Source organism: Silurus meridionalis, chromosome 9 (genome assembly GCF_014805685.1).
Source record: "Silurus meridionalis isolate SWU-2019-XX chromosome 9, ASM1480568v1, whole genome shotgun sequence".
Classification (NCBI taxonomy): domain Eukaryota; kingdom Metazoa; phylum Chordata; class Actinopteri; order Siluriformes; family Siluridae; genus Silurus; species Silurus meridionalis.
Genome location: NC_060892.1, coordinates 5,192,698 through 5,219,626, shown reverse-complemented (window position 1 = coordinate 5,219,626; position 26,929 = coordinate 5,192,698). Strand labels below are relative to the sequence as shown.

Genomic DNA, 26,929 nt, shown 5'->3' with positions numbered 1-26,929 from the left:
TATAGATCGTTATACACGATTAGACAATGACTCAAACCTCATTTGTATCTCAACCAAGATTAATTGTCTGAACATGTCTCAGGTTACAGTTTGTAAGTTGTAGGGGGAAAAAATAAATAAATAAGACAGAGCAAATTACACAACAAAACCAAAAGCACAACAGCAAATTCAGAAGCATAGCAGCAAGTTCAAAAACCTGAAAGCAAATTGGGAAACATGACAGCAAATTGGGAACCATAACAGCAAACCGGGACAAATGACAGCAAACAGGGAAAAAAATAAGACAGAGCAAAATTACACAACAAAACCAAAAGCACAACAGCAAATTCAGAAGCATTGCAGCAAATTAAAAAACCTCAAAGCAAGTTGAGAAACATTACAGCAAATTGGGAAAGGTGACAGCAGATTTGTAAAAGTGACAGAAAATTTGGAATCATGACAGCAAACAGGAAACATGACAGTAAATTTGTAAGCATAACAGCAAATTGGGAAATGTGACAGCAAACTGGGAAATGTGACAGCAAACTGGGAAATGTGACAGCAGATTGGGAACCGTAACAGCAAACCTGGACAAATGACAGCAAACAGGGAAAGATGACAGCAAATTGGGAAACGTGACCACAAATTTGGTAATAGTAAAACAATTCTAAAAAAGGGAGGAGATGCTGAGCAGTTTAATAACACTCTAACATCACATTAAAAATTATTTTCAATGATAACCTTTTTGCAATACTAATAGGCAAAGTCCAACCCGTAAACAAGCATTCGACATCTTTCTGCTTCTGAATTAATTCTGATGTGTTCCTGAATTTGTTATCGTGTTTTTATTTGTGTTTCCTGATTTGCTGTTGTGTGTGTGTGTGTGTGTGTGTGTGTGTGTGTGTGTGGTAATCCTTCAGTCAGCGATCAGCCGATCTGTGGGAACCGTATTTTGGAGAAAGGAGAGGAATGTGATGTAGGACTCAACGCAAGTGATCCGTGTTGCTACAGTTCCAGGGAACCAATAGGAATTCAGTGTCGGCTAAAACCCAACAAACAATGCAGGCTGGTATTCGGTCTCACTGCTCGATCCACACATAATCTTCATTAAGCATTTCTTTTAGATTGTTTGTTAATTGAACCCTGATGGCTATAGTTAGTTTGGTATGAATGTAAGAGAAATATTAGAATGGAATAAGTATAATTATGCTTGAGAAGTGTTTGTGACTCTCATTTAAACAAAGATTTATTTATTCATCTGTTTCTCGGTTGTGTCTTTTTATCCCTCAGTCCTAGTCAGGGTTTGTGCTGCAGCTCAACTTGTGACTTTAAAACCCATGGACTGCTGTGTGAGAAGGACTCTGAGTGTCGGATGAGAAGTGTGTGTACGGGAACCTCTGCCACATGTCCTCAACCTGCTGCCAAGCCAAATATGACAGTGTGCAGTCTGGGCACACGGGTTTGTCTTAGTGGGGTGGGTACAACATTATCTCACATCTCAAAGAGTGTGTCCAGACTTTATTGGCTTTATAATACACAACATGTCCTTAAATATTATGTCCACCAATATCCCGAGCAAAGTAATTATTTTGGCTTCATGTGAGAAATATGGGCCTGGAATAAAGAGTGAATTTTAAACCCATGACTCTCAAATAGGGAAAAAGATCTGAGTGGTAGGAATAGAAATTATATTATAAGGAGCTCTTCAGATTAATGGAAAGGATTTTCGTGATTTTATATTGTTGTTTTTGTGTGCAATGTGTGGCACAGGAATGTTCAGGCTCCCTGTGTGTGCTACATGGCCTGGAGCAATGTGACTGCCTGGGCGAGAACAAGAAAGACAAATGTCACTTGTGCTGCCAGCAGAGAGGTAAACACAGTATTTTTAATCATCTTTATAAACATCAGCATTTGTTTTGTTGTTGTTGTTGAAAAGTTACTGTCCTCTCGCAAATGGCTCATGTCTAGTAGATGATCGAGGATATGACATTAGATGATAAAACATGACTTTATAGCTCAAAGTAGAATTTCTGTATAAGTTTTGCGATTAACAGTTTTTAATGAGCTCATGTATCTATATACAGCTCACAGGAAAATAGAGCGTGTTTATTATCTGCATATAGATTTTCCACACTAAAGGTCCCTGGTGGTCTAGTGGTTTGGATGCGACGCTCTCACCGCTGCGGCCCGGGTTCAATCCCCGGTCAGGGAACCCACCCCAGCCACTCTTAGTGCCGGTCCCAAGCCCGGATAAATGGGGAGGGTTGCATTAGGAAGGGCATCCAGCATAAAAACATGTGCCTAATCAAACATGCGGATGATCTGCTGTGGCGACCCCTAATGGGAGAAGCCGAAAGAACGTTTTTTATATAGATTTCTCACACAATTATGGGTATCATATTAATAATATTAATACACCTACATTCATACAGACACAAATATTCAATAGTAAAACTAAGGACACTATATGGAAAAAAAATTGGGACACATGACCTCACCAGTCATAATGTGTTCCTTCCCCAAACTGTTACCACAAAGTTGGAGGCACACAATTATATAAGATGGATTTGGATTTGGTAGCATGACATTTTCCCTTTATTTGAACTAGAAGACCCAAACCTGTTCCAGCAAAACAGTGCTGATGTGAACAAAGCTCCATGAAGATATGCTTTACATTGGTTGGAGTGGAAGCTCATGAGCGATATAGAGCTCTGACCTCAACCCTACTGAACACCTTTGTTGTTGAATGAGCCCAAAACTCCACAAACATACACCAAAATCTAATGGCACATCTTCCCAGAAGAGTGGAGGTCTTGTGGACTAAATGTGGAATGGGATGTTCAAAAAAGCACATATGTAGCTTATGGTCAGTTGTCCACAAACATTAGTCGCCATAGTGTATATTGAACTGATCAATCAAGAATGTAGGTGATACATACAGTATGGATAAAGAAGGTGTTTGTATAAAGGTGTATTTTGGGTTTGACTATTTTTAACACTGATATGAGTATCCTGTAGGATGTCCTACTTCAGTACAACAAGTACATTTACTTTTGATTGTTAATAACAATCTTAATGTCTTAACTAATCAATCCACATTTTGTGATTTAGGAAACCCCAAAACATGCGCAAGTACCACTTCCTCGGTGCTTTTAATGTACTTTAAAGGACAGAGGGTGGCGTTGGTGCCTGGATCGCCGTGCTCCAAAAACCAGGGCTATTGCGATCACTTTCAGACATGTCGTATACTGGATGCAGACGGCCCCATCGCCAGACTAAAAAACTCCTTCCTGAACCTGCGAGAGTTCGATGACATGGCCGACTGGATAAAGGTTTGACTTCGTTCAGTCCACAGTTTCTTATACACATTCATACAATGTATTACAATGTTTACAATTTGAAGAAGTAGTGGATCCATTAAGACACATTTGTTCTGCTTTGAGTTATTTATTCTCGAAATTAATATTTATTTCGTCCCAAACCACATTCAGTATGTTCTGTTGTGGTTTTAGAGATAACAGGACTCAGTGTTCTCTAAAAAAACAGAGGACACAATGTAGCTGGACATTGTGCAGGCGATCATTTTGGACTGGAAACATTTTATTTTGCAAGCGCCACAGTTTAAAGTTTAAAGCCAGTTTTTGTAAACTAGTAAGTCTAAAGTAAATAAAAGAAATGCGTATAATGATATACACTAAATATTAACTGTTTCTACTGTTACCAACATAAGTTGAAGCAATAATAAGAAAATGTGTCCACATAGAGTATTTACAGAAAAGAATATTGATTCATGCTCAAACTATTCATGGAAATGTAATACATTTAACCCACTTACAATTGTGTCCTGGTTCCAATAGTTTTTTAAGTTTTACACAAGAAATACACAAAATGGATTTTTTTGTAATATATACACATACATACATTAGCTTTAAAAAAGGAAGCACAGATATTTTTAAAATAATTGGCAGTTGTATTGTTGTCATCAAGGTTAGCCAATCATCCTTGTTCTATATGAATATGTTCCCACTGTGCTGTTTGACAGGCCCACTGGTGGGCGATCCTGCTGGGCATCCTGGGAGTTTCGGCTGTAATGGCCGGCACTGTCTGTCTGTTCGGACACACATTGGAGAGTGTCGAGAAAGAAGAGACGACACTTTAACTGAGATGGAAATATGTCATTCAATGCAAACGCGAATACAGGCCTAGTGCTGTTACATATTTGTATACAAATTCTTTTTTAAAATCTCTGTAACTTTCACTACGTCTTGGCTGCATTTAGTCTACGTAAGCAGCTCACATTTCATTTTTAGTGTTTCTACTTTCTGTATGTGCATCTTGAAAGCAAGCTAACCATTTTATCAAGAATTCAAGTTAGCTACTCTAACAGCTGACATGGCACTAAGACTCGAGGCATCCCCCCACAAATCAATTGCACACATGTAAAGTGTGTATATTTCCAACAATGTGTTATTCCTATAGAAACAATAACATATTAGAACAAGCATCCATGCATTTATATGAAGCTGTGATTGGCAAAAAGTAGTACAGAAAAGTAATCAACAACTTCTGACCAATCAGAATTCAACAGCACTGATATAAAATTGCCGTATCCAGAGCTACTTACAACTGTCTCATTTATTAGGGTTAGGGACTTGCTCAAGGGCCCAGCAGAGGCAGATTGGTGTTCCTGGGATTATAACAAAAACTAATGATCAAATCCAACATTTTAACAACTGAGCTACTACTTCAACTACCTAATGTACCACTTGCATATTAAAAACAGAGCACTGAGCTGAAGCAGTGCAGTAACCCTGTCTCTAACTACTTTCACTTTCCAATCCTTTAATTTTTCAGCAATAGATATGATTACAAATATATATCTATACATATCTTTATCTTTTTCTGTCAAAGCAGGGTTTAACCGGTGGATAAAACTAGGTAGCGCTACACAACTGCAGCCTGGCTAAGTAACCAAGGCAGATTTATATATATATAGTACATTTTGTACACCAAGGTAAAGGCAAAGTGTTTAAAAATAATCTATAAGGAGCGTTAGAATAAAATTCACAATGATATATAACTTTTGAAATGTGTGAGATTAAAATGCCAGGTGTAGTGTACCACAGCTAGGTAGCTAATGAGCTGAGGAAGTGTTTTTAAACACATCATTTCAATTTACTAAGTGTTTTCTGTGATATTCCGAACTGTGAACCTTTCATTCTCTTTATTTCAGTAGCTGTTTGTTCTTATTAATTGATTTGTATATTATTTTGAGTTCATTATTTATTGTTATTCACTTGGACACATTTTTTATTAAAGAAAATCTTTTATTGCACAATTTAAAAGAAAACAATATTAAAAATGTTTACAGAAGTTTCTGTTTCAGAATTTTTTACAATTCAATAAATTTTTGTTTAAAACATTTCCTTCAGAACCTTTTGTTGGAAAATTTTATATAATAGACAATATTTCAGTGATTTTTTTACAGTAATGTACTGTCACTAGTGTTAATGTTATACCTGGTCAGTGTATATACTATGACATTATAACATTATGTGCAGTGTAGTGAAGAACACTGATTATCTCTTCATCATGGCACCTGTTAGTGGGTGGGATTTATTAGGCAGCAAGTGAACATTTTGTCCTCAAAGTTGATGTGTTAGAAGTAAGAAAACCAGGAAAGCGTAAGGATTTGAGCGAGTTTGACGAGGGCTAAATTGTGATGGCTGGACGACTGAGTCTGAGCATCTCCAAAACTGCAGCTCTTGTGGATGTTCCTGGACTCCAGTGTTCAGTATCTATCAAAAGTGCTCCAAGGAAGAAACAGTGGTGAACCAGTGACGGGGTCATGGGCGGCCAAGGTTTATTGATGCCCATGGGGAGTGAAGGCTGGTCTGTGTGGTCCAATCCAACAGACGAACTCCTGTAGCTCAAATTGCTAAAGAAGTTCATGTGGTGGGATATGAACTCATGACCTTCTGTTCAGAAGCTGATGATTCGCTGTGGCGACCCCCTAATGGGAGCAGCCGCAAGAAGAATAAGACCTTCTGTTTAGAAGTACCTAACCTAATCTAATCATTTTATGTAGGCAAACCAGTTTATAATCTAGTATCAGATTTATTATCAGATTAAACATATCTAATATAAACTAATATCGAATCTAATAATTAATCAAATGTATCCCAATAGATATATATAGAATGTCTAATATAATCCAATTTACCATAACTAATCCTACTCAATATAATAGATAATTAATTTAATATAATATCCAACTTAATCTAGTATCTGATCCTGACTGACTCACTGTTTAGTTCAATGCTCTGATATATTTGGTTTATCAACTCTGGCAAATTTCAGGATGAGATTAAGTTTCTCTGAGTGCTATGTTCAGGATCACAGTGGTTGAATATGCAAAAGACAAGTCTTTGGACCTTCTGAAATCTCCAGCACAAAAATGTATATGAATGCATCAGACAGCCATGAGTTAAAATGTAAGTGCTTGTAACCCCCCCCACTCCCCCCCAAACCCACAAAAAACAAAACAAAATATTACAGTATTACAATACAAGCATATAAAATATGCACACAACATTAAGGCCAAATACAAATTCAGAGAAATAAATAGGATCACAATAAATAATCATTCTCATTAACAGTGCTTCATCTCTGTGGGTGACATTTTATCTTCTCATTGGCCTCTATATTTCTGCCTGTAGAGTTTGAAAGAAAAAAAGAAAGAAAGATTTCCATGAGCACTTTGATTAAGTAAAATCCGGTTGTCTTTGAGTTACTGGCAGTCAGCTTACCTTATAAATGATCTTCTCCCATTATTTTTGCATTTCACAAAAATCACCTCATGATGTAGATTTGTTTTGTGGAGATCCTTTGAACAAAATACCATCCTGATAAAAAAAAAAAAAGCAAAGTTTAATATTTTAGAAAAATCCATCCACAAACCTATTAGGACAGAACTGAGCTGCTTCGTCCTACACGATTATCAGGGGAATGCTGTTGAAAGGTAACTGGCGTTAAACAAACAATGTGAAGGTCAAATCAAATCAAACTAATCAACATGACCCTCAGATGTGTTAGACAATAAAAATATTCCAGTGTATTGTAAACAGTGTACTGGAATAGTGATATGTTTCTATAATTTAGCAAGCATACCTTTTTTGCGTCTCCCCAATCCAAATGCTAATTTTCTGGACTTGAAGTTCAGGGGTGTCACTGTTCCACCAGGGCCACGTCATGTCGAGCAGTGAGGAAGAGCGCTCCAGCTTTAATTTCAGCAGAAGTAATTCACCGATATTCACCTCCGTTACCAAGAGGAAGGAATGGGTGGTGTCGGTGCTGATTTTTCTGTTTCTGATTAAGAAAGAACGTACTGAATGCTCACTAACATGCAGTTACGGCTAAGCAGCATATCTGCATGAAAACGATTCAGTGGCTGATAGTAGAAGTGACTTACACGTTGAGATAGAGATCTTTTGCATCACCGTTGCTGCCGTAAAGGGAAGCGGTTATTATTGGGTTCGCCTCAGGATGATTCATCTGTGAAGTGAAGTGAATCTTCAGCTGATAATGATGCACTGTGCAGAGAAACATAACCATAACCACCATGAGTCAACAAACTGGTTCTCGCTAAGCCGTATTAAGCTACACTTGTTTCATATAGATTCTGAATGGAACTTTCTAGCTAGTTGGCAACTTTCCAATCTGGATTCTGTTTGGAATTACAAAAAAACTTGCATTATTTCCCGCTTGCAAACTCATAATATTTAAAAGAATCTTGGTCCAATGCATTCCTTCTTGACTAGCATCTTCTTTTTCCAGCTAACATGCAAATCAACATAATGTAACCAGAAGTTCTAGATGTAATCATGTAAGTCTATATCCTAATTAGTGATTACAAATGTAAGTGGTACTCGTAAGAATAAAAAATATATATATTAACATGTTTTTCAACAATAGTAAGTGAAGGCAACGTTATCATAGTATCATAGCTACTGACCTTTAAAAGGCATTGAAGCACGGGTTTTGGTGAACATTTTCACGCTGCGGGCTTTGTGAACCCTCTTGGCATCATAGCCCACATTATTACAATGGTTCTTCGGGCACCTGAGACACACCCCACGTTCGAACATGGTGCTGCTTCCACAGCTGTAGGCTTTACTGGCCTCTGCTCCATTTAGGAGGGAGTCAATAAACAGGTGGATTGATCGTTCATGTTCACACTTGATGGCATCACTCATTGCTGGAGAGAAATTGGATAAAGTACAGACTAAGGAGCCACACAGAAATGTATAGAATTATAATAATTATGTTGGAACCTAATATGTGGATGTAGTGCATGCTATACGCCCAGAAGCCACACCCCCTTCACTGGGCCTAACATGTATAAAAGCCATGCTCTGTTCACTGAGCTAGGTGAGAATAAAGGCCTCATCATATTTAAAATTCTTACCAAGCAACCCATAATATGCCATGTTCTCAAGGGCTCCTCGCAGGTTGCAGCCAGGCTGGAAGCTTCCTCCATTGGGGTAGATGTCCACATGGCCAAGTGGCTGTTCAATACCAATGCTAAGGCCCAGGGTTCCTCCTGAGAAGGTGTGAAGAACGTCCACAAAATGGGCATCATCAGGAGAGAGCCGACGATGAGCATGGACTCCTTCAAAATCTGGTCCTGCTGGATCAAGACCTGCAAAAGACTCAAACATCATCTTCTGTATCACATATTATATAGCATAAAGTAGGTCTTAGTGTAAAAACACCTACCTGTAATTCTTCCAACTTTGTTGCTGGCATGGCTGCCTGCGATTCCAGCAACATGGGCACCAAGGCTGTAGCCAATTAGATGAATCTTCTCCAGTGGTATATTGGTCGCCTCCTTGTTTAAGTAATATAGTCATATTTAACAAAAAGCAGACATCATCATACTTCATTTGCATACGTCTTGGTGGTGCAACAATATTTCAAACAGACAATTGCACTGCTTGCTAATTATAACTAAAATTATTGCACTAGCTTCATAAAATCTTATTTTTATGTTAGGAGACTACACTTCTGAACTTCTGAATTATATTATTCTTCTATATTGCCCTATGAATATTCTCGCCTGGTTGGCTAATAGAACTTCTTCGCAAAGAAACCACAGATCTAACAATGGAAAACAAGACCGACTGTGGAAAACGGAAAAATGTATAGAAAGTCTTGGGTCACTTCCACATTCAAACTTTATTTCCCATTAAGCAATAAGGCCTTCAAACGTCCTGGACCCCAACTCCCAACACACAATTGCATGTTTACAATCTCCTTCATGCTGATTAGTCACATCTGTTTCCTATTACACACTCACTCACATTCACAGTTTTAAACGACTTTCATTCTTTTGAAGCTGCAGAGCATATGTTCAGCTGCTTTTGCCTCCATCATTGACCAAGCTTTTGTATAGTGTTTTACTTTTGATTTTCACCTATTTTGTTAACCACTCCTACATCCTAAATCTGTCTAAACCTGCATTTGCATCTCTCGAGCAATCATAACATTGACAGGAAGGAAAAACTGTGTCTTTTTTATTGACTGTAGTCTTTTTTTAATACAGATGGTCCCATAGTTATGATGGTTCAACTTAAGATTTTTCGATCTTACAATGACAATAGCAGTACAACAAAATCGCAAAAATGTATTAAGATTTGCGCGGCAGGCTCCGCCCTCCATTAGTGATCTGGCCCTCTTCCATGCGCCCGCTGCCACATGCATACATAATCTGCATAGTTTTTACAATAGGGAACGATAACTCATTCTAAAAAGCTTTTTTTCGGCTTCTCCCATTAGGGGTCGCCACAGCAGATCATCCGCATATTTGATATGGCACATGTTTTTACGCTGGATGCCCTTCCTAACGCAACCCCCCATTCATCTGGGCTTAGGACCAGCACTAAGGCTTGTGCAACCCTAATGGCTGGGGTTGGTTCCCTGACCGGGGATCTAACCCGGGCCGCAGCGGTAAAAGCGCCGCATCCTAACCACTAGACCACCAGGGAACCTACAGTAACTTACTCTGTTTTGCTAAATGATGTACTGTAATTGGTTAAATTATTATACTTGTTACGATATTTTCAAGTTACAATGGGGTCATCGGATTGCATCTTGTTAAATGTTAAATGTTTAATGAACAGGTACAATTTTAAATGCAATTAAATTTAAGTAAATCAAAATAACAATACAAGACGGCCTCCAATCCCCTCCCCCTCATTCAAACACACACAAAACAAGTCATACAACATGGTTTTGGTAACTATGAAGTACTGTAGGTAAGACAATTGACAAAGAGTTCAAAGGAAAGACTTAAGTACAGTGAGGCTACAAAATGAACAATGAAGTGAAAGATTTAGAATTGAATCTGTAATATTTAGATTTAACTGCTGTTAATCTGGTAGATAAAGCTTGGCAGATCTGAGAAATAACTGATTTGTTTTTTTAATTTAATGGGAAGTGACCATATCAACAGGCCATCCATAAAAGCTAGTTTTCTTTTGCCAAAACCACTCCAAAGTGACAGATGACAAGCCAGAAACATCAAATTTAATGCCTGGATCAATCTCTACAAAATATGCTTTAAGAAGCTAGATTCTTTTAGTCACAGTTGGAGCATATGTGTTATGGTGTTTTATGGTTCCCCTTTAGAAATCGTAAATCAGGTGCAAAAAGGAGACAGAGTGAGAACTTTCCAGAAACAACAAAGATCAAAACAACTAGATTGGGAAGGTAAACAGCTCAGAAATGTCACATGGACATACTTAATGAAAGCCAGCAAAAGCTGAATGAAAGTCCAGGCTATTTAAAGGATGGATGTGCCTCCCTTTGTGTGTGTTGTGTGTGGGTTTTTGTGTTATTTTGTGCTTACAAGTTCCTTGTAGGATATAGATTTTGACCATAAAGTTTGTGTTTGGTCTGGTGACTGAGAGTCATGTGACATGTGTTCTAGCTGAGGGTAAGGGGAGTGACTTCCATGTCCAAATGGTATCATGTGTTCTTAATTTGCAAGTCTCTACAAGGTCCCCCAAAGCTGAAAGCTACCCCATGTGCATGCTTAACATATCCTTAACATCTTTTCAATGTTTAATATGTACTCTCAATGTACTTTTTATGTCCTATTTAAGGATTTTCTCAATACAATTTCAATGTACCCTCAATAAACCACAAAACACTTACAGTACTGCATACAGTTGGTACCGCTTCTGTCGTAAACCTCTCACATTTATTTCCAATCTTATATCTTATTTCTAAACATAGGTTTCTTGTCTATTTGGGTTCTATGTGGGCTCCATGCCCATCTCACATGTACATATAAATGTGTATGAGTGTTTGGAGAGCATACTGAGCACTGTATGAAAACATACCTCTATCCAATCGATGAAGAGACCAACCTCTTGCCCCACCTCTTGAGTATTATGGGCTGCCACACCATAGTGATCATGTGCTTTGTCCAGCCAGTCCACCACTACCACATTGGCATCTTTCTCTCGGTCATACAGCGCAGCTACCAGTTTGGCCACCCAGCTCTCAAACAAACCACTGACCTAGCAGTTTCAAGATTGCACATCACTTACAACAGCTTACAACAAGTTTGAGCGAAGGTTTTACATTAAAAAAGATTTAAGAGAAATTACCGTCCATCCATGTATCACCAGAAACGTTTTGGCAGTACTGTTGAAATTGCAGTAGTGCAAGGTTTCGGGTTTGCCTGTTACAATGTAACAGATGTCATCATCAGGCAACGTGGGTTTCCTTAGAGAAAACTTAGAATGGGCCTCACCAACCTCTCTTGATATAATCAGACTGTCCAGGGGCTTCAAAAAGTTATCTGCGAAAGAATAGGAAAAAAAATGTGTCATAAAAATGTTGGAATGCTGAGGGCTTATCTTTCAGATAACAAGTTATAGGGTAGCATTGGCTACTTCACGGTTTTTGAGCTAAATCTTTAGCCTTTAATCTTCTCCCCATGCAGGTTGCTTCTCACCTCACAAAACGTGCCAGTGCAGACTCTGGATTTGCCTTAAAGTGTGACTGAGAACATAATGACCAGGATGAGACACTTGAAGAAATGAATGAATGAATGAACTTTAGAAGTAGCAAACAATAAAAAAGTACAACTATAGGCCATAGTCTGGATCCAATTCCATTTTCACTAAGACTTCCATGTTTCCTAGATTTTCATACATAGATTGCATGCAAACACAGGTTGCATGCATTTAACATGATAGCAGTAAAATGCACATAATAATACAACTGAATAACTTAATGCGGGAAAAATGCATGTCTCTTGCCAGACTTGAAATCTTCTCAGGTAAAAACATGTTTTGCATGGAGGTACTCCAAAAAAAAGAGCACATATCTCAGTTGATCTTGATCTGGGTTTGCACATTGTCGATGGGAATGTTAGAAGAAAAATAAGAGCAATGATTTTCATTTTGTATGCACTGAAGCGGCGTATAGAAATGTACAACTGGTCCAAGGAACACAATATGCATGATGAAGCAGTTTCTGTTTGTGAATTTGTGCATACTAATAATAATAATAATAATAAGTTCGATCAAGACTTCACCATAGGCTTTATGGGTTTACAGGCTGAACATCTTGCAAAGCAAATCACGATTGTAGTATGTAACATTACAATCCCAGTATGTTATTTCTGTCCATTTCAAACAGCTGGAGCAGACACTAAAAATACCCAAACCCTTATAAATTATGATTCAGTGTTTCTGAGTTTGATCAGGACATTCTCAGGACAGTAAAATGGTGATGGACTGGTTAGAGTCCTGGTTTTCAAACTGAAGCATCTTGACCCTCAGGAGTCCCTGATGTGTATTAAGGGAGTCCCTGACATTATATTATGTTACAGTTACTAATTTATATCCTCTATATGTGATCAGAATTGACTTTTTACATGAAATGAAAGGGATTATCCAGATCTCAGCTATAACACAATTATCTATAACACAAGTATCTATAACACAAGTATCTATAATGTTACCTTTGGATACAGGTTTATTAATGTCTTATGAAGTTACCTTTATATGGATATGGATTAGATACAGGTTTATTGATGGTGCAAAACCTGAAAATTCTATTTGCATGAGCACTATGTGGACTTCAGTATTGTAAAATTAAAGATTATGTGCAAAAAAGGCAGAAAATGCACATTTATGATATTCAATGAATGGAGCTATAAGAACCACGTGACTGTTATAAGAACTATAATGAACTATGCACATGGAGTTGTAGAAACAGTGCACTTACCGTGGACAGTGAGACTGCAGGAGAACCCCTCCAGAGCTGCCAGGGACAGCGCACAGAAGAGACATCTGAATGAGTGAATGTCCATTCCTTGAGAACGCGCGAGCCCGAAGGAAACGTGAGACGGAAGGAAATGAAGACAGCAGTCTACAAACCGGAGTAATGACTTGACAGCCACCTGCGGGCTCCTGCATCCTATTGGCTGCGGTACATGTGCTGGGCGTGGCCTAAACACATTTTTCTGCTGATCCCAGGTCAGCTTGCTTTGGGTGTGATTCTGTTTCCCAACTGCAATATATCTGCTTTATTTTCAAATCTTTGTGTTGGATTCTGAATTTATTCCACTGATATTCTTGGGGTAAAAGATCTAAGATCTAATCCCAGAGATGCCTCATGTCAAGTTGTTACTTGGACCCTGACTGTCTTTAAACTATTGTTTAATAGAGAGCATACCTAATAATCCTTGTTTCTCTCTCTCTCTCTCTCTCTCTCTCTCTCTCTCTCTCTCTCTCTCTCTCTCTCTCTCTCTCACACACACACACACACTCTCTATCTCTATCTTCTTTCTTTATAGTTGCTCCTGAGATACCAGTGACCACCAGATTCATCCTCTAATTCAATTCAATTCAATTAATTTTTATTCGTATAGCGCTTTTAAACAATGGACATTGTCTCAAAGCAGCTTTACACAGATAAAATGGTGAACAAAAATGAAATAGATGTTCTTTATAAGTGTAAGTTTGTCCCTGATGAGCAAGACAGTGGTGACTGCGGCAAGGAAAAACTCCCCGAGATGGCATAAGGAAGAAACCTTGAGTGGAACTAGACTCAAGAGGGAACCCATCCTCATCTGGGTTGCACCGAATGTCCATTTATAACAGATAAACGATGTTGCGGGGTAGAGTGATGGTGATCAGAAGCAAACTGTAGTCCTGAGACAGTGTAGCAGACTGTTCACATTAACTACAGTCCAAATCCATCCTCAAAGCTCCCATTCTTACTCCCTGGCTGGCTGCATACATCCATCAGTATTAAAAAGAACATACATGTAAAACACTCATTCAGCCCAATAAAATTCTTTATGCCGTTGTTAACAAGTTGGGGTCAGAGCACAGGGCCAGCCATGACACAGTCTTCCTGGAGCAAAAAAAGAGTTAACACACTGGCAGGTTGGCTGTTGCTTGAACCCCTGTCTATCTCAATAGCACTCCAAAGCCTCATTCACTGAGCCACCACAACTTCAAATGTGTCTTTCCCAGGAACACTGGATATGAGGTGAGCTAAACACTGTACAAGAATAATGCAGTCCACTGCAGAGCACTATGTACACAGTTCGAGATTCAAGATTTTCATTCGTCACCAACAGAATACAACTTGCAGGGAAATGAAAACCCAAACAGCCGCTCAGGAATGGCGCAATAAGTAGAAGGTCTATAAATATTAAATATAAAGAATAAGAAAAAAATAGAGTAAGAGAAGACATGAGAAAATAAAAACAATAATGTGGTATATAAAAAAATAGTGCAAATATCATTCGATGTGCAAAAGGAGGTATTATGTACAACAGGTAATAAGGAAAACAGACCAAAAAACAGTGATTATGACAATGTAAGGTGCATCGTGCAGTTGCAGAATAAAGACTTGTGGGATAGTTCGCATGCTAACTCATTGCTAAAGATATAGTAGTTCAGAGTGCCTGTCAGAAACCCCCTGAAATGTGGAGTAAACATGTACAGAAAGTCCACAGACAGTTGAGTGAGGATCATATCAGGGATCCCGGAGAAGAGATTAAGCAATGCTACCCACTTCATACACAACACTTTATTGAAAAATGTAAATGATCCAAGAAAATATCAAGGATAAAGGAATCTATTAGAAAAATAACAATGGGTAGATTACAAAAACTATAAAGTTTTTGCATTTAAAGACATTTTTGAAAATAGGTTTCTTATATTGTATCTCCGTAGTTCAAATATGTATTATATTGTATTGTATGTCCTTTTGCAACATTTTCTCTTATTTGTTATGCTGTCATGCCAGTAACAACATGTTTTCTGACAGGAAAGTCTTCAAGATAGAGGAGTTGACACTTTACAGTTGCATAACAAACTCCTTTTTTTTATTACATCATAAGGAATTAAGAGTGTGACAGTTAATACCTGCTAAAATCAACACAATAATAGGAACTAATAACTAATTTCATGGACAATACATAACATTAACTACTACATACGCCTACTGTATAAACAGAAAAAATATAAAGTGTCATTCTCTTAAACAAAGAATTGCTTAGGGGTAGTAACACTGACTCTGCTTCTTTACATTATTCAGTTGCATTCATAAATTTATAAATATACAATTTAAGGTTATAACCTGTTCACTGATGGACGAAAAATGTTCATCGCAATTGCAGCCCTAAGCCACTGTAGTAGATGGTTTACATTAATTACAATACAAATCCATCATCATGGTTCTTGAGTTTAACCCTCCATAGTATCCTTATGTTTCTTTAGGGTGTTCATGTTGAACCTTCCTCCTCAGCTCCATTCAGAGAGAACTCAGAGAACATTCAGATGTGGAGCATCAGGGTAAATCAAGCAGGTCCAGAAAGAAAAAGGGGACAAAGCATGATCCTGTAAGCCTAACCATGCTTACTCTTTCTAGAGCCCTTTTAGGATTCATTAGCATGTTAGCATTAGCATCTCATGTCATCTTAGAAATGTACAAAAACACAGCAAACCTACATTTTTTGTAAATTGTAAATGTAAATTATCACATTATACATGTAAATCGGCCATCCCCAAACGTTTTTTGCAACATGGAGCAGTTTCATGCTAAATGTTTCAATGGGATGGTGGGTGGGGGTCACGCACATTACTAAACACAATGTGCATATTATATTATACAAATTTTATACATACTATATGATTTTAATCATTAATTTAATTATTACATATATAATGAAAATATGACTCAACTGACCATAATGCAGAATCAGTAGGAGCTAAATTGATAGATGCATAGAAAAAAAATGGGACCTGAAACAAATGCGGGAAAGTGGTCAATTTTCAAAATATGTGAAAATGGAAATAAAATGAATATTGAAAGGTTTTTATACGTCCTGTGTGGCCTGGTACTAAATGATCAATGGCCCAGGACTGGTCCATGGCCCGGTGGTTGGGGACCCCAGATGTAAATGAAATTAGTTGTTTAAGATCAAACTGAAAACTGTGTGTATCAAACTGGTAGCCCTTCACATTAATGGTACCCAAGAAGTAGCTCTCAGTTTCAAAAAGGCCGGTGACCCCTGGTTTATTTTATATATATATAAATCTCAAATTCTCCACTATTGAACCTTTAAATATAATCCATCAAAAACCAGTAAAGGAGTCAAATCTAGCCTCTGATAAAATCATAGAGGGAGCTCTTTGAGCTTCGAAGAACAGTCTGGAAAGTGCTTTTGTTTGCTCTTCACATGACCTGTGATGTCATGCACACTCCTTCAGAAGCCTGGATCAGTAACGTGACCTGAAGTGGACAATATATTAGACACTTCAAAAGCCAGAGAAGCGATCCTTCTTGACCCGAGGTGCATGTGAGCTTAACAGGCTTACAAGTACAGAAGTAATGCATCCTGATCTGCAGGCTTGAAATACAAAACAGGAGGTTTTTAGGCAAACAAATCCTCTCTGAAAGTCAGGATATTGGTGTCAGATGAAGCCATAATAACAGATGCATACTGTAGTGCCATAAGACTTTGTTTTGAGGATGAAGGAAAGGGTGTCACCTGTGAAAACATAATGCTACATGCTCTATATGAGGGCATAAAAAGCCAAGCAAAGACTTTTGAGGGACAAAGGACTTGCAGCAAATTGTTTGCTAATGAGTAGCTGTGTAAAATGTAATCATGTTATAAAATGCCTGTTCTAAGTCAGTGGTCCCCAACCTTTTTTTGTGCCACGGACCGGATTAATGTCGGACAATATTTTCACGGACCGGTCTTTAAGGTGTGGCGGATAAATGCAACAAAATAAAATGATACGACCGGCATGAAAACGGATATTTTCTAAATATAATAATAAACGTGAATCCACTTTGTTGTTTTTTTGTTCATTTTGTGAGCTTGGGGGTTTCAATTTAGCAGTAATGTATTATGTGTTAGCGGCCGGAGCCCCTTTAAGAAGGTAGCGGATGGAGGTAAGACATGTGACCGAGGCATCATGACATGCATCAAGAGTGAGTCATAGACAGATGTGGCTGAGAGAATCCGGTAATTGTCCAAAATAAAACATCGTTCAGAATCATATAATAAATAAAACGGAAATAATGTAAGTTATGTATTCTTTCTGTGCGGCCCGGTACCAATTGGCCCAGGGGTTGGGGACCACTGTTCTAAGTAAAGCAATATTGGGTGACCCTGTTCCTGTGCCAATGCCATCTGTGGCCTTTTCTCTCTCTCATATCAATCACATTGACACAAGCCAATCATGGGTGAGTTCAGCCATGACAACTCTTGGGATGAAAATAGCAAAACTATTTGGTGTTTGGTAGTGGAGCCTGAAACTGCTTCTGCTTCTGATGCTGCTGAGAGCAATTTTATTTAATAACATAATCAAGATAATGAAATAAATCCAATCCAAATCCTACGATTAAATTCCTGACTTCATGAAAGTCCTGGCAGTTCTGGTTCAGTTTCTATTTTTAAGCATGCACACATGAAGTGCTCTCTGCACTGAACCTCAACATAACCAGCTTCAATAGACAATTCATTCCCAACCCAAGTTTCCATTTTCCTTGAAAAAAAAACAGGTTCAGAGGAATTTCTTCCTAATTACAACCATGTTTACATCACATGCAGTTGAGTCACAATGTTGATGTTGTTCTGCTGGATGTCAGGTGGCTGCATCGGTTTCTTCTGTGTTTGTGTAGAGACACAGCAAGTGGCCTTTTGAGAGTTTTTGTATCCAAACTGAACATTGAGTCTTGCCAAGATCTGAGACAAATCCACAGTCCTCCTTGATGTTCCAGGCTTTCCAAGAATTCCATATAGAGAGCCCAATAAAAGGCATGTGACATGGATCTTTGCCAAGAATCACCTCCTGTTTTTGAGGGAAGCTGTTTAGTTCCACCAACAGGACTAAATGGGTGGGGAGAAACAAAATTAAGCCAAATTTTACAACGTGTGTTTAGTTTGCTGTCTTAATCAGAGAACAAATGTTCCCAGAATTGCAGGAAACAATGCCTGTTTAGCAAACAAACTTCAGTAAACAGTTTTACAAAACCCAGAAATATTTGAAAGTCCTTTTTCTTTTTTTTTTTAGTCATTTGCCTTTGACATTAGATCATTAAGCAGATACTTTGTATTCATTGTCTGAAATCAAACCAAAGATTAAGGACCAAAGTTAGCAATAGGAGGCTTCTCCTGTATGTGGAAGAGTGTAGATTAGAGATGTTTATCTCCATAACTAAGGCCAATTTGATTTGCCTCTCGATGCATTGGCAACAATATGATACAGTAAAGATACATATGAAGCAGCTACCGATGCGATGTGATACGATTTACCAATATGTTACAACGCAGTTTGATCACAGTTCAACGCAATGCGATTTAATGCAATATGATGCAATGAAATAAATATGATGCTATGCAGTTTAGTATGGTACAGATAATTCACTTTTATTTCTTTGGTTCAGACAGAAAGCAAATCATTAATTTACTCATGTGCCTTCTGACTTCTTACTCATGGCCCTTTCACACACCATTGTAGCGCAAAAAAAAAAGAAGATTAAATAAAAACCAAATGATCTTTTCCTGCTGTCACGTAACACACACTCATTACTCATCTCAGTCCATTCCACCATCATTTATTTATTATTATTTATACTTGACCGCATTACACTACCGGCTGTTTTTTGCACCTTTTGACTGTATTATACTGTTTACATGCTGGTTTTTGCACCTCTTGACTGCTTTTACTGCTGTTTTTTGCACTGCATTGTGTCTATTTATATTTACTCCCAGTTATAGTTTTTACAGTTTACTCTGCACAGTACAGTATAATCAAAGTGTACAGTAGGTGTACTGTGTGTTTTGTCTTGTGTTGTCTATCTGCACTGTCTGTCTGTACTGGTTTTCGTCTGCACCGTTTGCACTCGGTTGCACTCAATGCACTTTATGTAGCTTTGTGTTATGTGTTTTAGCTCTATGTTGTTGTTTAGTGTAGCACCAGGGTTCTGGTGAAACGTTGTCTCGTTTTTACTGTGTACTGTGTAATACTGTGTATAGTAGAAATGACAATAAAAGCAACTTGACTTGACTTGATGTAGTAGCAGTGGCTTGAGAAACAGTTCAGAGTCATCGATCTACATATAAAATATTAGTCCTGAATTATTAATCACTTTCTAAATAATTCAAGTATAGCACGTTAACTAATAATTCTACATAAACAAATATTTTTTTATCTATGCAAATATGTTACAAATTATGTATACATTGAAGCACAATTTTTTTAAACGATGCATCACATTAAATTTCATGCATATGCAGTGAACCATTTAAATGCATATAAAACAACTACAGTTTCTTTTCACCTTATGCTCTTCAAGTCAGACTCAAGTTTAAAGAAAGAGATTCAAACGATTATAATGCAACATTCTCTTTATTAAAATATGCTTATGCAGTGCATTGCATATGAATATCGTGAATAATCCCAAGGTTATACATGGTTTATACAAGGCTATGTACAAATATATACAATCAATAAATAATCTTGTTGTATTTATGGGTCTGGTGGTGGAAGTTCCACCAGGTGTTCTTTTTATTAAGCCCATTTCATTTCTGATTCGCTGGGTTTCTGGTGCATGCTGGGAACTATGATAATACAACCCATCTGGAAGATGATAATCAATCTAGCATGATCATTGTATAAGGCGATGTGAAGTGCACGATTAAATGGCGAAAATCAGTCTAAATTTTTTCATGCCTCAAAAGAAGTTTGACAAATATCATCTATTTTGATTGAAATGTGACCAACTGGTCAACTGAAGGAAAGCACCTGATTGTGATGAATGGGTCGAACAGGAAACTAATCCAAGCCTATAAAGTGACCTGTGCCAAACACAGTAACTCTACACAGACCCGAAAAACTTTCAACTTACACATTTCCAAATAGAGAAAATGTAAACTTATTTACAATTATAATTTTTATATATAGGTTCAACTATTAGAGTATTTGATTCCGTGCTAGCAAGTGGTCAACATACTACTACTATCTGAACACTACTGTTAAAAGTGGACTGCTCAAATTCCTGTATGTAGATCTACAGCATCTACAGCATATCTGATAGGTAGTATATAGGTATTAGTCGGCTTCACAGTTTTTCATTGTACAGTGTTTTTTTTTGTATCTTTTATACTCCATAGATTTTCACTACGACATCTTATACACAAAGGTCATACACTAGGAATCGCCGTATTGTGAACTTCCTCAATAAGGCATCATCAAGCACTTCACTGTGATCGAGGACACTCAGTGTTTGATTGTTTTGTAGATAATTAGAGGTATAAATATCCTGCTTGATTTCCCTTCATCAGGTGGTTTCACCTTCAGAGCAAGTCAGTCAGTCAGTCAGTGATTCAGTGAGTGATTTCATTCAGTCAGCTAAGTGCAGCCCCGCGTGACACCGGCTTTACTCTATATTGTTTATTACTTTTGCTTCAATTGGGTCAAAGCTAAGAGAAAGTCAATACACACATTATAACAGTGTAACAGTTTACTTACATGTACGCACATATATATTTATATATTGCATAACAATAAAGGAATTCTTATCTTTCATTTAAAGAAATATTTAGCATCTAGGCATGAGCACGGGTTTCCTATCATTATTGCCTATCACTATTACCATAACATCAATGCTGGTCTCATTGGTCAGACTATTCAGCCATAAACAAACCTCAGCAGCTTATTGTTCATGATGTACGTTCCAATTTAAATCCAATTTTTTTCACCGGCACATGTCTACTTAGAGCCAATAAGAAGTTGTGAGGCTCCAGTCACGTAAGGTTGAAGCTCTTCTCTGAGCTCCTCTGTGACCTCAGATCAGGTTGGGCTAATGGATAATACTGCGTGATAATCAGAAGTTAGGCTTTTTCATTAAAACTGCTCTGCAGTTAAAGGCTGTCACATGTAAAAGTTCCTTACAGGATGTGCTTATGGGTGAAGGTCACTTAATTGCTACTATTCCGCAACACGCTTGGATCAGAATGTACAGAAACTGCACCGTCTTTCTCTCCCTGTCCGGTTTCAGCAGGTTCCTCTTGGGTTCTGTCGAAACGGTGGAGGTGTGAGGGGCATCTTTAAACGCCTTTTTCTAAGGCAGGCTTCTGGAATGAGCTGCCATGCATCTTCATCTTGTGCAATCTGTCAAAGACAATGACACATTCAACTATTAGTACGAAATATAAAAATAGTTGCGGCTAATTAACATTTTATTTTCACTTTGCTTGACATTAAATGAGGGAAGCTTTCGGGATGTGCTACAGTAAGTCGGGAAATAAATCACCAAGGGTTTACCTTTCATTTTTGTGGCTTGACTGGGCTTCTTTGCCTTTCACAAACACGGCAGCTTCACCTCCACGGGCGAGGTAGGAGAACTCACCTTCCTTGGCGACGAAGATCACCCTGAAAACGTGTAAAATATTAGGAGGGGTAAAATTGCTGAAAAAATGGCACATTGACACAAAGGTATCAAAAATGTGCAAGCTTGAAACTGCCTGAATTGTAACAAATAATCACTAACAATACAATACAATACAATACAATGCATTATAATTTTATAAATTAGAGTTTGAGGCCATGCCTCCTTCAATGGAGCCAAAAAACACACAGGCCACGCCCCATTCAAAACAAGTTTCATAACTATGAATTACAATCCACCTCTAATATTCACCTGGACTGAGTTTCCCCAGATTTGATGCGTAGCTTGCGAATGTGAAAAGTGTCCGGGCTCCACCAGGGCCAGCCGATGATGGTGTCCTTTTCCCAAATCAGCTTCACCATCAGCAGCTCGCCGATGTCTACGTCCGTAGTGAGTAAGAAGGAGATGGTGGTGTTGGTTTTCATGGCAGGCCTGCATGGTCGAATCAAACACACATACACCATAAAATACACCACCATGGACAGGCAGCTTTGCTCGGTATGTGGCCTGGCAAACAGAATCCGACTTACATGACGTAAGGGATGTTCTCCTTCTCTCCAGAGAAGCCATACAGGGAAATCTTCATGGGCTGGTCGGTATAGCTTATCTTGCTCTTGCTGAAGAAATGGACTTTAACTTGGTAGTGGAAAACTGTACAGAATACAAATGGAAAAATTGTTGAGAAACAGAAATAGACATGGGGAAATCCTGCCAGGTAGTGACAGGAAGTCATCAGAATGATCTAGAAAGGAAGCGTCAGCTGGCTTGCAGCCATTATTGTATTGGTGCAGTTGCCTCTGTTGTTAGACACGCCTTTTAATTTCTCAAACATATTAATACCAATTACTGTTACTAATAACCTCACGTGTCAAAGCTCTGCACTAAGGATTCACACTAAAGCTACAAGCCTGATGTTTTACCTTTGTACGGCATCATCTCTCTGGTCTTCATATACATTTTGGTGTTCCGGCGGTTGCGCACCTTGTTGACCTCGTAGCCCACCTTGTTGCAGCGGTTCTTGCGGCAGCTCAGACACACACCCTTGTTGAAAGTCTCCTTGGAGCTGCAGCGATATGCCATGCTTTGCTGCTTCATGTTGACCAGGGAGTCGATGAAGAGGTGAATAGAGCGCTCATGGGAACATTTCACAATCTGGTCCATGTCTATTGAACAGAAAAAAAACAGGAACACAGTTGATGACTGATCTAAAATTTCACCTATTATTTTGTAGAAACTTTGACTAATTCTTTCCACTTTCAAAAATCATGTCCACTCCCACAGAAAGTCTGACCAATCCCACCCACTTCTGAAGCAAATGTCACCACTCTTATCTGCTCCTGGTCCAATCCAGCTCCTGCTGCAGAATTTTTTAATGAAATTGGTTTTGTTTGCCAAAATTCTACAGTTTATTGACCAGGATAAAGCAGTTCCCAATGAATGAATAATGCAGTTGTAGCACACACAGGTAACCCAGTGTTTCCTCATAAAAAAACAAACAAACAAAAAAACTTTTGTGCCCAAAAAGTTTTATATCTGGTCCCCCAATCCTGTCTGCATGGCAAGAAAGCTTTTTATCTCTACCGTGACACTGCTACTACCGTGTCATGTTACATTTACAATTACTAATTTTGTAAAAAAAAAAATTTGCATAAAAAAACGGGAAGTGGAAGTCCATGATAAGCTACAAGCAGTTTGTATTTAATAATCTAATTTAGTAATGTGTAATTTCAAAGGCACACACTTCTCAACCCTGTGGTGGCCACCATCAACATGGTGTTCTGCAGATCACAGCCAGGCTGGAACGTCCCTCCGTTGGGGTAGATGTCTACGTGACCCACAGGCCTCTGGATGCCAATGCTGCGGTCCGGAGAGCCACGTGTGTTTGTATGAAGCACGTCGACAAACTGGGCGTCATCTGGGGACAGTGTGCTCTGCGAATCAGCATACTCAAAGCTCGGGCCGGCGGGATCCATGCCTTACGGAAAAAAAATGGCAGACGATTATTGACAGTCAAACCGCAAAACTGGCTGTAACAAAATGAGGGACATTAATTTTTTTATCCAAACGCCATTGTATAATCTATTGGGACCCTTCGCAGGGTGGTGGTTCTGTGATTATTGCAATAATGTTCAATAAATGATATATTGTTCAGCACCAATGTCAATCCTCTACAGAATTACTGTATTTAATATGGAATAATTGAAGTTTGGCATTTTTCATATGAGCAAACTACACAATATACCATCAAAAACAAACTATGTACACTTTTTTATTTGAAAATATATGGAATTTTATATATAAATCATATTTTTTAATGATGCAGATCGCTTACATAGAGAAAGTCACAGTATGATTTTTACTAACTACACTAAAAAGACCCTGTATGCAGATATGTCAGTGAGGACTGTACATCTGAAACCAATAACAGATCCTGGCTAGTTATGAAGTTCACAAGAAAAAACAAACCACACAAAAAGTCCAATAAACTATATTAATCAGAGCTCTAATATAACTCTAATAGTGCAATAATGACTTTTTAGTTTAGACCAGCCGGGCAGATGTACTGTATATTGATGAGTTACCTGTGATCCGGCTGACTTTGTTCTTCGTGAGGAGTCCTGCGATGCCGGCTACATGAGCACCCAAACTGTAGCCCAGGATGTGAACCATCTCCCATGGATACTCCAGCTCGGCCTGTCGGAAATGAGCAAAGCAAAATGGTTTATATGTAACTGTGTAACAGAGGAAAACCTATTTCTAATCAACCTTATAGTATAACTTTTGCAAACTGGGAGAAAACCCATTTATCGTTCAACGTTTACAATACGTACAAAGCCTTTCACCTGGAAATGTGGGTACAGTGAACCTTGAAAACAGACTAATTCTTTCAGAGAAACTTTACTACTTCATGTATCTGTCTAGTTAAACACTACATACTTAAACGTACAATTTATCATCTTTTTTTACAATATCGAGATGCACAGTACAAAACAGAGGGCATGATCTGGGGCTGAGTGTTTTCAAGCTTGTAAGAGTTCACAATACACTTACAAACTAAAAGAATGCATTCAAAGGTAAAATAATTTACAAAAAGAGATTTGCTTAATATTTTCTATATTTAAGTTTTACATACAATAATTTAACAACCAGACAGACAGACAGACAGACAGACAGATAGATCATTAATACAACCTTTAGAAAATTATTTTGAAATATATTTTCAAGCAAAAGTAGTAAATCTTATAAATGAGAAGATCCTAAGAAATGCCAAAGAGTTTGTAGGTGGTCATAAAAGCAAAAGACATAAATGTAATTATGTTATAACTACATAGAAGCTACACTAAATACTACTGGATTGATATAATGGTCATTCAACTATATATTTAACGTCCATATGCAGCTACTTTGCATCTATTCACAGATCGGTGGAGTCTGAGCTTATTGTCTGACCTGTAGCCAGTTGACAAACTTGGCCACATCGCGGCCCACGAGCTTGGTGTATGCGGCTGAAGTCGGGTAATGTTGCTGTGCCCGGACCAGCCAGTCCACCACGATCACATTAGCCGTTGGCTCACGTTCTTTCAGAGCAGTCACCAGTTTGGAAACCCAACTCTCATACATGCCAGTGACCTGAACACAGAGCAAGTGATCAGTGTAATTAAAAACACATTCACACTCAATTTTTTCTTTTAATCGCTTCATGAATGTTAATCTCTTACCGTCCAGCCATGAATGACTATAAAAGTCTTGGTGTCTGGATTGAAATTGCACTCTTTAATGGTGTCCCGCTGGCCAGGAACGACGTAACATAGATCGTCCTCAGGTTCCTCGATTGTTCTCAGAGCAAACTTGGACTCGATGTCACTGAAATCTACCATCCAGTCTGTTGAGTTGTTTGAGATGTTGCCTACTGCAATACAAGATGACAAACAACGTCAACAAGACGACAATACAAACAACATAATGCTCTCGCAAACACTCCTGGGCAATAAACGAAATTCGCAAAAATTTTTGGTAGCATGCATGCGCTCGTGGAGACCTCGTTTAATTTTGTTTTGTGTAGAATTATTTAAATTGTAACACAATGCACACATAGTTGCTTCAAATAAAACTTTTAGTTCATTCGTAAAAATTTGCATTTGCAAATTGGTTCATTTGCATACACCATAAGAACATTTTCCAGTATTAAACTAGATTTCTGTACTTTTGATGTCTTGCTTGCATTTGTATGAAATCAGGAGTGTATGCATGGGGCCCCAGCACACTGACTCAGCACTGTGGGCTCCACAATCTGGTTCTTTTCATCTCAGCTCCTCCCTTCATTTTTACTCAGTTTACATGTACAGCAGCCAGAAAGAGGGGAAAACTTTTTCCCCCCCAAATCACATGTTACTGCAATATAAAGAAAATAGTAAAACAGAAGAATAAAATCACAACCATTGCTACTTACTGAATGTGCTTGTTTCCACTGCTGGAGCACTTGTGGTTGAAAAACTGGAGGCAAGACTCAGAAAATACATCCAGGTGATGAGCAGAAGAAGGTTTTGCTTTCCCATATTCTCTTTACAACAAGTGCTTTAATAGTTACTCGGGGTTTGTAGGAAATGATCGTTGGAAACTGCAAACAGGACTTTACTCCAGGATGTCCAGAAGGTCTCCAGCAGTGGATTGAAAGAGTCGCCGCTATAAGAGCGTCTTTACGCTGTAAGAGGAACTTCATGTTCACTTTCTATTGGCCCATATGCAAATAAGATGTGAAATGATTGGTCTCTTTGGAGGAGAAGGGCGTGGCATGAGCGGCAAACAAAACCCTCGACGCCCCGCCCCCGTCTCTTCTTTTAATCAGTCACTGCTTGAGCGCGAGCTGTAAAACTTTATAATAGAAAATAAATAAATAAATAAATAAATAAATAATTATTGAACACGAAGACAAATAATTCATGATAAT

General features: G+C 38.2%; 3 protein-coding genes and 1 non-coding gene across 4 annotated transcripts in view; 1 reads left to right on the top strand and 3 right to left on the bottom strand.

The window, feature by feature from the left end:
* Positions 1–5,623, top strand: part of si:ch1073-396h14.1 (disintegrin and metalloproteinase domain-containing protein 10) — a 37,132-nt gene extending 31,509 nt beyond the window's left edge. Inside the window, exons 12-16 of the mRNA XM_046857990.1 lie at positions 900–1,044; positions 1,270–1,453; positions 1,750–1,849; positions 3,091–3,311; positions 4,022–5,623. Coding sequence (XP_046713946.1) covers positions 900–1,044; positions 1,270–1,453; positions 1,750–1,849; positions 3,091–3,311; positions 4,022–4,138 — 767 coding nt within the window. The 3' untranslated portion in view covers positions 4,139–5,623. The remainder of the gene's footprint in view (positions 1–899; positions 1,045–1,269; positions 1,454–1,749; positions 1,850–3,090; positions 3,312–4,021) is intronic.
* Positions 5,624–5,884: 261 nt separating this feature from the next.
* LOC124391426 (lipoprotein lipase) lies at positions 5,885–13,433 on the bottom strand. The gene is made up of 10 exons (XM_046857991.1): positions 13,285–13,433; positions 11,655–11,848; positions 11,385–11,564; positions 8,758–8,869; positions 8,447–8,680; positions 7,994–8,236; positions 7,451–7,571; positions 7,150–7,347; positions 6,789–6,884; positions 5,885–6,692 (listed from the first exon to the last, which is right to left on the bottom strand). Exons 1-10 carry the CDS (start codon positions 13,367–13,369, stop codon positions 6,671–6,673), a joined length of 1,485 nt encoding a protein of 494 aa, XP_046713947.1. The 5' UTR covers positions 13,370–13,433; the 3' UTR covers positions 5,885–6,670.
* trnak-uuu lies at positions 9,954–10,025 on the bottom strand. Its single transcript has one exon. It is a non-coding gene; the product is annotated as a tRNA-Lys (tRNA).
* Positions 13,434–19,921: 6,488 nt separating the features above from the next.
* lpl (lipoprotein lipase) lies at positions 19,922–26,675 on the bottom strand. The gene is made up of 10 exons (XM_046858064.1): positions 26,432–26,675; positions 25,701–25,891; positions 25,432–25,611; positions 24,564–24,675; positions 23,723–23,956; positions 22,902–23,144; positions 22,512–22,632; positions 22,234–22,413; positions 21,858–21,965; positions 19,922–21,704 (listed from the first exon to the last, which is right to left on the bottom strand). The coding sequence occupies exons 1-10, from the start codon at positions 26,535–26,537 to the stop codon at positions 21,641–21,643; spliced, it is 1,539 nt and encodes a 512-aa protein (XP_046714020.1). The 5' UTR covers positions 26,538–26,675; the 3' UTR covers positions 19,922–21,640.
* Between the last annotated feature and the right edge of the window lie 254 nt (positions 26,676–26,929).

Bases quoted from the DNA above. Each gene is read 5' to 3' on its own strand.
- LOC124391426 (XM_046857991.1), bottom strand. From the start codon at position 13,369: ATGGACATTCACTCATTCAGATGTCTCTTCTGTGCGCTGTCCCTGGCA. The intron at 11,565-11,654 runs GTAATTTCTCTT...TGAAACTGCTAG, and splicing joins TGGTGATACATGGATGGACG to GTCAGTGGTTTGTTTGAGAG. The intron at 6,885-7,149 runs GTATGCTTGCTA...TTTTTTTATCAG, and splicing joins ATTGGGGAGACGCAAAAAAG to GATGGTATTTTGTTCAAAGG.
- lpl (XM_046858064.1), bottom strand. From the start codon at position 26,537: ATGGGAAAGCAAAACCTTCTTCTGCTCATCACCTGGATGTATTTTCTG. The intron at 23,145-23,722 runs GTGTGTGCCTTT...TCTGTTCAATAG, and splicing joins GGCCACCACAGGGTTGAGAA to ACATGGACCAGATTGTGAAA. The intron at 22,414-22,511 runs GTAAGTCGGATT...TCGACCATGCAG, and splicing joins GAGAACATCCCTTACGTCAT to GCCTGCCATGAAAACCAACA.